Below are 15,111 nucleotides of genomic sequence, written 5' to 3' on the forward strand. Positions count from 1 at the left end.
ACATGTGTACAGCGGCCATTACATTTGTCTACTAACCCGTGACGTTTCAGGCGATGGTAGCCCACGGGAGGGTAGAACTGCTGGCTCACCCCCTCAGCCAGAAATACCTCCAGATGAAGTGGCACTCGTACGGGAAGTACTTCCACCTGGCCAACCTCCTCTTCTACAGCATATTCCTCATGTTTGTCACCGTGTACTCGTACTTGCTGATGATGAATACGGACTCCAGCTTCGACGGGGAGAAGTGCGAGACGAAGAACTCGAGTAAGGGGAATGACACGGGGAAGAATGGGACGGAGGTGTACTGTCGGAATAGAGGGGATTTTCATGCAAGTAAGTAAATCATTTCTAAAGATTCTTTAAATGTATTTTAATGGCTTCCGTTCTGACACAGATATATATCATAATATACCGGGTGCCCGGTAATTAATGGACAACCTTTTATCCACCAAGAGGGCACCTTATACTGGTCCAGAAAATCGACTTTTAGGTTTAGTAAAAGACGCCTGGTTTTCGAGATTTTCACACTTTTTAAAATTTCAGGTAGTATTAAAATTTTAAAAATTGTGAAAATCTCGAAAAACCAGGCGACTTTTACTAAACCTTAATGTCGATTTTCTGGACCAGTATAATGTGCCTTCTTGGTGGTTAAAAGGCCTGTCGCCTGGTTTTCGAGATTTTCACAATTTTTAAAATTTTAATACTATCTAAAATTTTAAAAAGTGTGAAAATCTCGAAAACCAGTCGTCTTTTACTAAACCTAAAAGTCGATTTTCTGGACCAGTACAAGGTGCCCTCTTGGTGGATAAAAGGTTGTCCATTAATTACCGGGCACCCTGTATATACCATAGATCAAGCAAACGTATCTACTTAGCGTGTCAAATGAACTCAGTAAAATCCACTGAGTTGTCTGTCTTTAATCGGAGCTTGCAGCTTTCGCGCGTAAATTTTTGTAAGTTGAAGTCGACAAAAACATAAAAAAGTCACATTACGTGATATTTCATTGCAACAACACAAAAATTATGAACACTCTAGGGCCTGAGACATATTTAAAATCACAGGCAAGTAACAACTTCAGTACAAAATCTGACACGCTCGGCCCCTATACAAATAGATGAACTTGTTATCTATCTAAATCTAGTTTTGTGTGTTCCGAGGAGTTATGTGAAGCTCTGCCGCTTCTTTCGGTCATGGCTCTTCGCGGCAAACGGCTGCTGTCTCCATGAGTCCTAATTTACACAATCAAAAATAGTATTTTATACAATCGTGACAGAGCTTTTCAGTCGAGTACCATGTTTAGGCCACGAAGCTTGCTGAGTGGCCTAATAGTACGGTACGAGAATGTAAAGCTTAATTATATCACTATTGTATACAATACTTTTTCTATGAGTCATCATCTTCATCATCATCATCATCATCCTCCTTGCGTTATCCCGGCATTTGCCACGGCTCATGGGAGCCTGGGGTCGCTTATCTTCATCATCAATGGACGAAAAACATTATCATTCAAGTTAAAATTAATGTAAATAGCGTCGTTCACCGTTGTATCAACATCGAATTACCTGGCAACCAATTGTTTGTAATAACCGTCTCTGATTGGTCGATAACGCGATAGATAAAAAAAACCTTTTTCAGATGCAGAAAAATTTGCCAGGTATCGCAAATTAGTAAAGAACTTGTATGAAGTTCTATTTTTGAAATTATTACAGTTAACTAACAGTGAACTGTAACGAAATATTATGGTTGACTAAGTGTCAAAGACTATCTAACACGGAAAAGTCAGCACTTATAGTTTAGTCTGTGGTGTCCTAATTGACAGATTAAAGTCGACGAGTAGAAAAAACATATTTAAATATGCCGTAACACAATAAAATCAATTTCACATCAATTATAATACCATTTCTATTTAACAATCAATAACATCACAATTATTATAAATTATCAACACGAGTTTTTTTTTGGTAAAATTTAGGGTGCTCTTCAAGCCATGATGGCTTGAGGCGAGGTTCGAAGTCAACTGTGCGTTTCTCCAGATTTTTTTTTTTTGCCTCACACTGTTAACTGCGGAACTGTCATTAAGAATATTCCTAAACCGATCGGAATCTCAAAAAGAGCGTGTCCGCATAGCAACTAACTTGGAGTTACTTCGAAAACTGACAAAGTTCAATAACCTTCAAACCTTTGAGAAACTTCCCTTTTTTTAACAACTTTGTAAATTAAAAGTTTAAGCCTAAACGCTGTTGGTAGCCAATAGCCATTCGTAGCAATCCTTTTTCCTCGGTGACAAATTGAACATAGTCTAGATAGATTAAAACTTGTGCAAAACCAAAAGTTTCTTTGATAATGTGTTCATATTTTGTCTGCAATAAAATACATATAAAAAGACCTACATCAGAACTTCAAGAAAAACTTGTAGTAGTTTAGATGGTGACATTGGTGACACAACTTTACTCAGTTTATACAAACTTACATGGTATGGAATGTAGAATTTAAAGGAAGCCTAACTGTCGAAGTAGAACAGTCGCAAAAATGACCGGCTGTCAGTGTTAAACTGAAGTTACAAATCTCTCCGCTAGGAGCGCATGTGTCACTCAAAGGACAGGAACATGACATGACATTAGACGTTCGTTTCTGTAGGCTGATTTCGTCAAGTTGTACATGTCAAGACGTAGTCCCGTGGTAGTGCGCTTGCTTCGTATGCAGATGTAACCAGGTTCGATCCTGACAAGCAGTCTTTTTGTTATTATTTTTATTTTATTTGAATTATCTTTTTGTGTATTTTAATTGTGTTTAGTTACTGTTTTATTTATGATATGTCTATTTACATTGTTTGTCCCATCCTAGGTAATGTTGTAAGTCTTTCGAATGAAATTTCCTTTATTTTCGCATAAATTTAATTTTAATGTTGTAACAAGATTTATGGATAATAATAAAATAAGGAAAAAATATCTGTAGAAAAACATATAAAAAACCCTCATCAGGATTTGAACCCGGGACCTCTTGCTCCGTAGGCGGGGTTACTACCGAGAAGGCTAAGAGATTGTCAAATCCTTATGTACCAGCGATTGCCGCGCCACCTATCTCCTCTTTTATATGTGCACATTTGATACTTAAGACTCCTTATTCCTTAGAGCGCTCATCAATTTCACGAAACGGCCATCGATAGATGGCGTTGGCGCTCGGTACGCGAGCACCTGCAACTCAACGCGCGTTTCAACGCCGACACAAATAATCTTGATAGTTTTGAATTAAATTGGTAATAACATAATTTTCAATTTTATACGGGGAATTTCCTGTTCATGGTATGGTAGTAGTAAATAAGGTGTATGAATGTAGTAAAAGTATAGTAGTCTACATATACATATATAAATACAGGTTTCCTAATTGATTGATTCAACAACCAACACCGCTGAGCCGAAACTACGAAAGCTAGAAAGTCGAAATTTGTATAGATTGCATTAACAAAATTTCGAAGAGATAAGAATCGATTATGAAAATTTACACCCCTAGTAGAGGGAAAAAGGGGGTGAAAGTTTGTATCGGGATCAATTTGTTTTTTTTTATTAGGAAAATTTTAGTTAGGAACTTGAAATTAGAGAATAGTTTAATAGTGATTTCTGTTTTTTTATTGAATGTATATGCATACTGATTGGTCCCATTTTTATCAGAACCCAGTTCCAGCGAACTCCTCAAGTCTGAAAGGCATACATATAGCGATTTTTGTGTTTTTATATGAATAGCATGCATTTACGTACGGAACAATGACATTTGGTGCAGTGGAACTGTTGATGATGGTCAGACCGGAACTCCCTAAATCTAAACGGCACAGTTATAGTGACTTTCATATTTTTATAAGAACAGCATGCACTTACGTCCAGAATAGTGACATTTGGTGCAGTGGAACTGCTCATGATGTTGTGTCACTTTTTAACCATCGCCTCAAATCTCTCAAGGAAGGACGGTTCTCAATTCGTCTGTTTTATTTTGTTTGTTCCTCGATATCTCCGTCGTTACTGGACCGATTTAAAAAATTTAATAATTAAAGCATTAAAAGCAGTTTTAAAAAATACCTACACATTTCTACATGTACTCTGCCTACCCCTTTATGGGATACAGGCGTGATTGTATGTATGTATTTGTACATAATCCAACATTCGCAAGTAGCTTTCATCAGAACCCAAAAGGCGGCGGTTTTTTTTTCTTCAAAATTATTAAACGTTTTTTTTATGGGATAGGAGGCAAACGAGCAGACAAGTTGCCTGATGGTAAGCGATCACTGCCGGCTATGGACACCCGAAGCACCAGAAGTGTTGGTGCGTTGCCGGCCTTTAAGATGGATGTACGTTCTTTTCTTGAAGGTTTGAAGGTCGCATCGGTCCGGAAATACCGCTGGCAACAATTCATTCCACAGTTTAACTGTGCATGACGTGACCTGTGCAAAACATTGCGTCTTAGAAACATTTGAAAGGGTGAAAATCAAATTATGTACATGTTCGTTCTAAAAGTAGCTGATCAAACATCGTCGGTTTGTAAAGCCTGCGGTTAAATTTTTGCTCCTTCCTTACTATACATATTTTATTTAGAGGGTTTTGAGATTTAGGTAATAAAACAACGCTTCATTAGGTTTAATAGCATTATGTAAAGTATAATGTCAATGTAAGTGCAAGCAGTCTTATGAATAGAATAGCAGTTCTGTTGACCACCTCCTGACTCCATCATGAGACCTTGGACCTCATCTAGTTTGATGGTGCTCGTCGGCCCAAATCTAATGAGCCCAAACATGATGGGGTTATAATGAGGAGAATAGCAGTTCTGTTGACCACCTCCTGACTCCATCATGAGACCTTGGACTTCGTCTAGATCGATGGTGCTCGTCAGCCCAAATCTAATGAGCCCAAACATGATGGGGTTATGATGAGGAGAATAGCAGTTCTGTTGACCACCTCCTGACTCCATCATGAGACCTTGGACCTCATCTAGTTCGATGGTGCTCGTCAGCCCAAATCTAATGAGCCCGAACATGATGGGGTTATGATGAGGAGAATAGCAGTTCTGTTGGCCACCTCCTGACCCCGTCATGAGACCTTGGACCTCATCTAGTTCGATGGTGCTCGTCAGCCCAAATCTAATGAGCCCAAATATGATGGGGTTATGATGAGGAGAATAGCAGTTCTGTTGACCACCTCCTGACTCCATCATGAGACCTTGGACCTCATCTAGATCGATGGTGCTCATCAGCCCAAATCTAATGAGCCCAAACATGGTGGAGTTATGATAAGTAGAATAGCAGTTCTGTTGAACATCTCCTGCCTGACTCCATCATCATGAGAACCAGAACCTCATCCTGGTCCCAAAATATAATAATAATTCAAACTCTCAACAAACTTCACGTATAACTTAAAATCCAAAATCATATGAAAAGCATGTCGAATGCTAAAATTGCATAAGGTGTAAAAAGGATCAAGATTTGTTTAGTCGCAGTTTACGGCACTTCTCGGAACTATCGCGCTGCTTACGAAAGCTAGGTGCGCCGGACGATCAAACGCAGGTCCGTTGTCTTCGAGCGCTCGGCGCAGACTGAGCGGGCTCGCGTTAGCACAGTGTCTTTTATTCGAATTTTAGGTGTTTTAAAAACATATCTATCGACAGAAAGGTATGTCTTATATGTATGATTTTTTTTTTATAGGTCAATAAGAAGTTCTAGTTTAGGATAATATTATTTAAGAGTTACAAAAAATGCAGGAATCGCAGGAAAAATACATAATGTAAACCTCTTTTTATCGAAAAAATGGAAGGATACGGAAGGTTATTTATCCACCATTTCAAGTAAATCTTAAAATGTCAAAGTATTAGCTAACTCGTACAGGATATAACAAATAGGATTGTGATCATTTATTACCCCAAATAACATTTTTAACAGCACAATCACGATTCTAAACGAGCTATTCCACTACGAAATTTGAAAACGTCTTCCGAAAAAACTGATTTTTCGGAAGTATAAAAAGACATATTTTAAAGTAGTACCAATTGACTTTCTAGCTTAAGATATGTACTTTTAGGAACATTATCATTTTTTTAATAATCATTTATAGTTTCTTTATAATTTTGAATGAAAAAGGTTCTATTTTGCAAAAAACGCTCGTCTTTAGGAATAAGGCCTCTTAAAGATATCGCTCCTCCCTCTAATCTCCATATTACATGGCTATTAAGTAGATGATGACACCGATGGATACTTAACAATTTTGACACACAGCAGTGAAACAATATGGTCTAAAAAGTATCAACCGAGGTTCTAAAAGTTTTAATCTCGTGTCGCAAGATGGCAGTAACCACAGGCAATAACCGTGATTATTATGAGGAGGCACACTCAAAGGTTATGACAGATGGCGCCACCCTATTAGTCCATACGTGAGAGCGAGAAGATGATATGTTTTTTCTCTCTCACACATACAATATGTTTGATAGTGACATGACTATAGACACTTGTACAGGCGCCGCCTGGCGAGATAAAATGTCAGTGTGCCTCGTCATTGGCATATGTCGATACTAAAATTTTGTAAATAACGAAGCTAAAATTTCTACAATATCTTCTCCTACAGATTTCGAGGTTCTAGTAACAATGTACACGAGCACTGTCGCCATTTTGATCCACAACGCCCTCTGTCTGGTGCTGGGAGCATACAAGATGAAGGAACAGAAGTGGCACTACATGGTGGACCCGTCCAACCTGGTGTCCTGGGTCCTGTACATATGCTCCACCATCATGGTTCTGCCTACCGTCGTTGGCATCTACACGGAGATACAGGTACTTACCTAACTAGTCGCCATATTGACTCACAGCGCCATCTAGTGTGTAAAAAATGAACAGAAGTGGCAATACATGGTTCCGTCCAACCTGGTGTCCTAATAGGTGCTGAACATATGTTCCACCGTCATGGTTCTGCCTACCGTCATTGGCATCTATACGGAGATTCAGGTACTTACCTAACTGGTGGCATATTGACGCACAGCGAGCTGGCCTTGTCGGTAGTGATCCTTCCTGCAGTCCTGGGCAAGAGCGGTAAGGGCATTTATTTGTGTGATGAAACATAGAAACACTTCGTTCCTCAGCCTTGGATGTTTTCTATGTAAGTATTTAAGTATTTCTATATTAATATTACGTTGTTTGAGCACCCACAAACACAAGCCTTCTTGAACTTACTATGGGACTCAATAAATCTGTGTAAGAATGTCCTAATATAATATTTATTACTTATTTCCAGTTCTCTGCCGCGTCCATCACCGTGTTCCTGTCCTGGTTCGAGCTGCTGCTGCTCCTCCAACGTTTCGACACCGTCGGCATCTACGTGGTCATGTTCCTGGAGATCCTGCAGACTCTCCTCAAAGTGCTGATGGTCTTCTCCATACTCATCATCGCGTTTGGACTCGCATTCTTTATACTGCTGTCAAAAGTAAGATTAACGATAAGAATTGCCTATTTTCCACCACTGTAACCGTAAGCAGTATAATATTGGAAGGTTTAGATTCCATTTTTTTAATGGATAATAAAATCATTTATTTACAAAAGATTTTGGTACACAATTTTTGTTTTACATGAAGTCTCACTCTTGGTCCTACTGCTGATGTAACGTGGAAACTACTTGATCATGTTCCTGGATCAAGATCCTGGAAAAGCTCCTTAAAGTACTGATGACATTTCGTACTCGCCTTCTATTATTTTTATTTATTTATTTAAGCTTTATTATTCTACACTAGCTTTTACCCGCGGCTTCGCCCGCGTAATAAAAGTATTCTTATTGAAACGTTTACAAAAAAATAAGATTTTCATTTGGATCCGTAGGTTTCTTTGTAGGTACATCTGTCCGCGATTATTTCGATTAAGGTAAAGCGGGGCAATTCTCGACTGGGGGGCCATTGTAACTGATCTATTTGCTGTACGGTCAGCCAAGAACCTTACACTGCTTTTTGGCTGACTGTACCTTACACATATTACTATTGTTTTAAAAGAAATTCTTGCAATGATTGTAGAATTGTTACACAGCGACCACAGCGTAGGTAGTAGGTACGAATATGTATGTATTTTACCTATATAAATATTTATACTGGGGAAACTTCATACAACCCACACAGCCAGTATCTCGACGCTATGGTCGGTAGGGTAAAAAGTACTTCCTTGCATTATCGCTTACAATTTTTTCCATTTTGCTTATACTTATTGCAAATGTAAACATATAAAAGGCAAGCAAACAACGATCTTCTTACAGCACATTGAATATAATAGTTATCACGGATGCAGGATACTCGCCGATGCCTACTTACTAATCCCTTCCCGCTGAGCCACCTGCATTTTACACTGCCTAGATAGCGATTGCCGACCGGAATAATTTCCGACCCCAATCCCTATTCTTATCCCCGTCCCTATCTGTATCCTTGTCCCCGTCCCCATCCCCGTCCCGTCCCTGTCCCTCCCCTATCCCTATCCCCGTCCCCGTCCCCTATTTTTATCCCGATTCCTATCCCTATCCCTTTCCCTATCCCTATCCCTATCCCTATCCCTATCCCTATCCCTATCCCTATCCCTATCCCTATCCCTATCCCTATCCCTATCCCTATCCCTATCCCTATCCCTATCCCTATCCCTATCCCTATCCCTATCCCTATCCCTATCCCTATCCCTATCCCTATCCCTATCCCTATCCCTATCCCTATCCCTATCCCTATCCCTATCCCTATCCCTATCCCTATCCCTATCCCTATCCCTATCCCTATCCCTATCCCTATCCCTATCCCTATCCCTATCCCTATCCCTATCCCTATCCCTATCCCTATCCCTATCCCTATCCCTATCCCTATCCCTATCCCTATCCCTATCCCTATCCCTATCCCTATCCCTATCCCTATCCCTATCCCTATCCCTATCCCTATCCCTATCCTATCCCTATCCCTATCCCTATCCCTATCCCTATCCCTATCCCTATCCCTATCCCTATCCCTATCCCTATCCTATCCCTATCCCTATCCCTATCCCTATCCTATCCCTATCCCTATCCCTATCCCTATCCCTATCCCTATCCCTATCCTATCCCTATCCCTATCCCTATCCCTATCCCTATCCCTATCCCCCTATCCCTATCCCTATCCCTATCCCTATCCCTAATCCCTATCCCGTCCCCCCTATCCCCCCTATCCCTATCCCTATCCCTATCCCTATCCCTATCCCTATCCCTATCCCTATCCCTATCCCTATCCCTATCCCTATCCCTATCCCTATCCCTATCCCTATCCCTAACCCTAACCCTAACCCTAACCCGTCCCGTCCCCCCCGTCCCCGTCCCCGTCCCCGTCCCCGTCCCCGTCCCCGTCCCCGTCCCTGTCCCTGTCCCTGTCCTTGCCCCTGTCAAATTATCATGCTAGGAGGTGAACTTTGAAAAATCCTTCCTATAAGGAACTTCCGTGTCAATTTGAAATCTTGAACCAGAAGTATAGATAAAAACTAAACCTACACTTATGGCTATTTTGGATATTTTAACCCCATTGCACAACAACAGGGGAGAAAATATCTTTTCCACCTCATTAGATTTTAAAATCGTTGTATTTATCGTGATCAGCGACCCGATAAACCATAAAAACGATACCCATATTGATTTTTTTACTTTATCACCCCCTTTTCACCCTTTTAGGGGTTAAATTTTCAAAAAACCTGAAACACGTATTCAGTCATATGTCTTAAGGAATCTTCCTGTGAAGTTTCGAATAAAATAGTCAAACTAATCTTGTTTCCCCATACAAACTTTGAACCCCCATTTGACCCCCTTAGGAGGTGAATTTTGGAAAATCCTTTCTTAGTGCTCCTCTACACTACATAAGGAACCTACGTGCCAAATTTGAAATCTCTAGGACCAGCGGTTTCGGCTGTGCGTTGATATGTCAGTCAGTCAGTCAATATCTTCTTTTATATATATTTTTGATATTTAAACCCCATTGCACCACAACAGGGGAGAAGGTATTTCACTTCCGCCTCGTTAGATTTTAAAAACGTTGTATTTATCGTGATCAGCGACCCGATAAACCATAAAAACGATACCCATATTGATTTTTTGACTTTATCACCCCCTTTTCACCCTTTTAGGGTTAAATTTTCAAAAAACCTGAAACACGTATTCAGTCATATGTCTTAAGGAATCTTCCTGTGAAGTTTCGAATAAAATAGTCAAACTAATCTTGTTTCCCCATACAAACTTTGAACCCCCATTTGACCCCCTTAGGAGGTGAATTTTGGAAAATCCTTTCTTAGTGCTCCTCTACACTTCATAAGGAACCTACGTGCCAAATTTGAAATCTCTAGGACCAGCGGTTTCGGCTGTGCGTTGATATGTCAGTCAGTCAGTCAGTCAGTCAGTCAGTCAGTCAGTCAGTCAGTCAGTCAGTCAGTCAGTCAGCTTCTTCTTTTATATATTTAGATAAAAGATTTTCTTTTCCAAATTTTTTTTTTTAACAAGCAGAAACGTCTGCTAACGATTCCAAACATTTTTATATTTCCTTCATTTGTTTTTTATTATTATTGATTTTCTTCTGTAGACCCTTTCTGGGTAAAAGCCTCCTCCAGCTGTTTCCATTTGACTTTATCTTTTGCCATGTTTTGCCATTCCTTCCCTGCAGTATTCCTTTATTATATGCCTTGCTTCTATTACTTTCGCTGGTGTCTAAACTTGTAGAGTAAGATTAGAGTTTAAGATTGAGACAGATCTAAACTCCATTTGTGAGTAGTATGATATTGGAATTGACAAACTATGAGTGATCTTCAAATTATGACGGCAACACATTAAAATATAATTTTGACAATACGAGTATATAGACTGGTGCGGAAAAAGAGACACACAAATATGTAAATACTTAATAATCACAAATAATATTATAATGTCGTCATTTGTAGTCATTAATGTGTCACGTGAACATTGTCAACAGTAAAGAAATCATTATATTTTTCCCTAATTTGGAAAGCCAGATCAGCAATGGTCGCACGACGGCTTCCCGTTATTTTCATCTCAATAAGCTGGACTGTAGATGTTTTTAAACTTCTCTAAATTTCGTAACTGTTAAAATTTTGCTGAAGGTTAGGGAAATCTCGGTGGTCAAATGTCTTCTTTGAGTAACGCATGTCTTTGAAGTTTGGAAACTTTGGAAGGCGCGATTCTACAGACTTGCTTGTTTACTTGCTTGCTTGCGATCATGACGTCATGATAGGCTTGAGCTAAATTTAATACAGCATTATTTAAAATATTGCGATCATGAAGTGCAACTGGCTGTTCGATATTAATAAAATTTGTAATGAAGAGCAGCAATAGTAACGAAGAAAAGAAATCACTGAATTTTTAATATTTTTTGCTAATTTAATGTAAAAATTAGAAATAAAAGAGTTGAAAATCCTTTCGTAGGTACTTTTGCCGCTGATTGTAGAAAAAACATACATAATGAAACGCGCAAAACATAAACTGATTATGATTTTTGCGAGATTTGTTATGCAAGTTACTTACTGCTGATCTTAAGCTAAGATTTTATATCTGCTAAGCGAACAGCGTTGCGAATTTTGCCTTTCACGTCTAAATCTTTTCAGGGTCACCACTTGTCTTTCAACAGCATACCCATGTCTCTAATGCGGACCTTCGCAATGATGCTAGGGGAGATAGACTTCGTCGGGACGTACGTGCAACCCTACTACGAGTCTGAAACAGACAGGATCCTGCCTTTCCCGATGCCGACGTTTGTGATCCTGGGGACCTTCATGGTGCTGATGCCGATTCTGCTGATGAACTTGCTCATCGGTTTGGCGGTTGGCGACATTGAGAGCGTCAGGAGGAATGCGCAGTTGAAGAGATTGGCTATGCAGGTGGGTACCGTTTTATTGTTGAGGGTTAAACTTGCTGAGAGTCGAAATAAATCCAACGTATAGCAAAGGGATATCATGTCTCGATTTTCAAATTGTTTGTTACAGGCGATATTAAAATTTGACATTTGTCGTGGAATTGTTCGAACGTGAAATTTTTATACAAAAAATATATCTCTATTTTTGAACACTATTTTCTGGCATCATCAATATAAATAAACATAATTTGTTCAATGCCAACCCCTCACATGATCTGTAATGTTTGTCACTGTCCCAAACTTTCCATTTTGTACCAGTGTTATATTGCTTAAACTCAACTTCACATCCAGCGCCTATTTAGCGCTAGATTTTTAAACTACAGCTCATTCAAACAAGATCGATGACGTTTAACTTTAATAAGGGCCAATCCAGTCAATCTATCAGATCTAGAGTAACAACGAAGTTTACCTACAGGCCCTTTAGCGCTGTAGTTTCAACAGTATAACCAATAATTCCAGGTGGTGCTACACACAGAGCTAGAGCGGAAACTGCCCAGCATTCTGCTGGAGAAGGTGGACAAGAACGAGCTGATCGAGTATCCCAACAACAAGAACTGCAAGCTCGGCTTCCTCGACCTGCTGCTGAGGAAGTGGTTCTGTAACCCCTTCACTGACGACGGTGAGTACTGTGCTGGACAATAGAAGAGAAGAAGTAGAAGCTGGTAGTGTTATATATGGAGTATGGACACACCTCGGACACCTGCGATGAAATATATGAAAGAGGCGCATTCCTAGCACACAGTCTAAGTTCGTGTAAGTGAACGCGTACTATGCTTGTATAAGTGAAATATGACAGGTCGACTGTTCGCGTTTTTGACAGTCGGTAACTGTAAGGTTACCGAAAGGGGGTGGGCAGCACTTTCAGCGGTGAGCGGGAGTGGCCATACTGTACGATAGTACTCTTTATTATACTGTGATATGGAGCTGGGGCGGGAGCTGCCCAGCATACTGCTGGAGAAGGTGGACAAGAACGAGCTGATCGAGTACCCCAGGCATCCATAAGCAACGAAGACTGATTGCCATCAGGCGAGCAGTATGCTTATTTACTACTAACGTAGTCTAGATAGTTTGTGATTTGGAGAATTGTCTTAAAAAAGACCAGGTCGGGAGCACCTTAATATAGCGAGTGACTAGAATGTCATGACTCATGAAAGCGAAAGAATCGTAAAGAGTATAAGTGAGAAAAGCCGCGATCAATGCCTACCACTCAAGGATACAAGCTTGACTATATGTAACTATGTGAGATTGTGTATCTATGTCTTTTCAGTAAGCCTCTTTTAATCGACTGAAGAAGAAGCGGACACAAAAACGTATAAATTGCTGTTTATAGTCACAACTCTTAACCTTTGCTTTTTATAATTACAGCCAGCTTAGACCTCGTGCTAGAGAGCAGTGAAGACTACATCAGCGCAGAACTAGATAAACAGAAGAGGAGGTTACGAGAGATGTCACAACTTCTAGAACAACAACACACGCTAATACGACTTGTAGTACAGGTAAAATTATAAATAATGTTGCCCATACTTGTCATCCTTTTGAAAATATTTTTCTCACTGCACCCGCAATCGATTCCTAAATATTTTTCCATAATGACTGGTAGATAATACTTTAAGGCATAAAGTCTGTCATTTGTACTATTATTTTATTTTGCAATCTTTAGCGCTCACTCACACTACAACAAACATTTGTTTAGATTTCTTTTTCACACTGTTCATTTTTAATGTACCTTATATTTATGTGTAAAGTATATTTTTTTCTAGAAAATGGAGATAAAAACAGAAGCCGACGACGTAGACGAGGGCGTGTCGCCGAGCGACACCCGCGTGGTCCCGCGGTGGAGCTCCCCGCGCATCCGCAAGAAGCTGCGCACAGCGTCATCTTTCAACAAGAGCTAAACAACTTGCAGCGCCATCTGTGACTGTGAGTGCTGAAACAACAAGAGCTGAACACTAGTAGCGCCATCTGTTAGTGATAGTGCATAACTTTAACAACGCCCGCTATTGACAGGGCGTGCTTGTATCTTTTGTTAAATTATCTTTGGAGTCGGGAGTTTTAAGATTGGTTTTCACTAGAATCCGTCAATTAGCGCCTAGCGTCTTAACCAGATATGGCAGCATATGCACTGTGACGTGACTAGGTGACTACACATTTTATTTTGACAGTAATTCTCTATTCAATTCAATTCAATTTATTGCATAAAATTAACACTGACAGTTAAACCTTACGTGCTAATTAGTTTTGTCTATTATACTCCATCCTCTATTATACCTCTAGTGTCAGCGAACTCTATGCGTCTTCAATATTGTTCACAATTCACAAGCGTCTTTCGGGAAAATCGTAGTACCTATTCAAAACATAGCCGAGTTTGTCCTTTTTTTTGATACAGTTTTTGATTTCTACTCAAAAGCACTAGATTTTTCAATCCTAAATAATAGGTAAAAAAGAGTCCCACACGCCTTCTTCCTATTCTGTTATTTTTAACCCCCGACGCAAAAACGACGGGGTTTTATAAGTTTGACGTGTCTGTCTGTCCGTCTATCCGTCTGTCTGTCTGTCTGTCTGTCTGTCTGTTTGTCGGTCTGTCTGTGCCATTGTAGCTCCCGAACGGATGAACCGATTTCGATTTAGTTTTTTTTGTTTGAAAGCTGAGTTAGTCGGGAGTGTTAGCCATGTTTCATGAAAATCGGTCTACTATGTCGCGGTCGGGGTTTTTTTCAAAATTTGAATCTATATCGTTAGTATGTATAGGGTAACGAAAGAGGAAAGTAACAAAATTTATGGAAATAATGGGACACTGTTCTTTTCTATAGGGATGAAAATGTTCGTGATTTTGAATAGAACTTGTAATGTATCCAGGAAAATCCTAGGGATAATTATATTAGCGGGAGCACAAGAAAACACAGCCGTTAGGAATCAATATGTATTGCAAGAATACTCAATTCTACCCGCACCTGTCATACGTTTTTATCGAACTGTAATGATCTACCTACATTACATCCCTCCACACTTAATTACAAAAACAACCCCGACAATTACTCGGTAACTTAACCTAAGGACACCTTAACTTAGTACTTATACTTAGGAGGATTGTCTACACGACATTGTCTCACATGACGCTCAGGGCGAGTCTGGGGCGGTACAGGGGCGCAAGGCGGCGACGCGAGTGTCCTAGCCGGGCTAGACTGAAGT

General features: G+C 39.8%; 1 protein-coding gene across 1 annotated transcript in view; it reads left to right on the forward strand.

Moving 5' to 3' along the window:
* LOC125240527 (transient receptor potential cation channel subfamily A member 1) overlaps positions 1-13,817 on the forward strand; it is a 158,540-nt gene extending 144,723 nt beyond the window's left edge. The window contains exons 17-23 of the mRNA XM_048148419.1: positions 51-333; positions 6,600-6,805; positions 7,263-7,451; positions 11,615-11,887; positions 12,382-12,541; positions 13,288-13,418; positions 13,683-13,817. Of these exons, the coding sequence (XP_048004376.1) occupies positions 51-333; positions 6,600-6,805; positions 7,263-7,451; positions 11,615-11,887; positions 12,382-12,541; positions 13,288-13,418; positions 13,683-13,817 (1,377 nt within the window). The remainder of the gene's footprint in view (positions 1-50; positions 334-6,599; positions 6,806-7,262; positions 7,452-11,614; positions 11,888-12,381; positions 12,542-13,287; positions 13,419-13,682) is intronic.
* The last annotated feature ends 1,294 nt before the right edge of the window (positions 13,818-15,111 follow it).

Source organism: Leguminivora glycinivorella, chromosome Z, assembly GCF_023078275.1.
Source record: "Leguminivora glycinivorella isolate SPB_JAAS2020 chromosome Z, LegGlyc_1.1, whole genome shotgun sequence".
Taxonomy (NCBI): domain Eukaryota; kingdom Metazoa; phylum Arthropoda; class Insecta; order Lepidoptera; family Tortricidae; genus Leguminivora; species Leguminivora glycinivorella.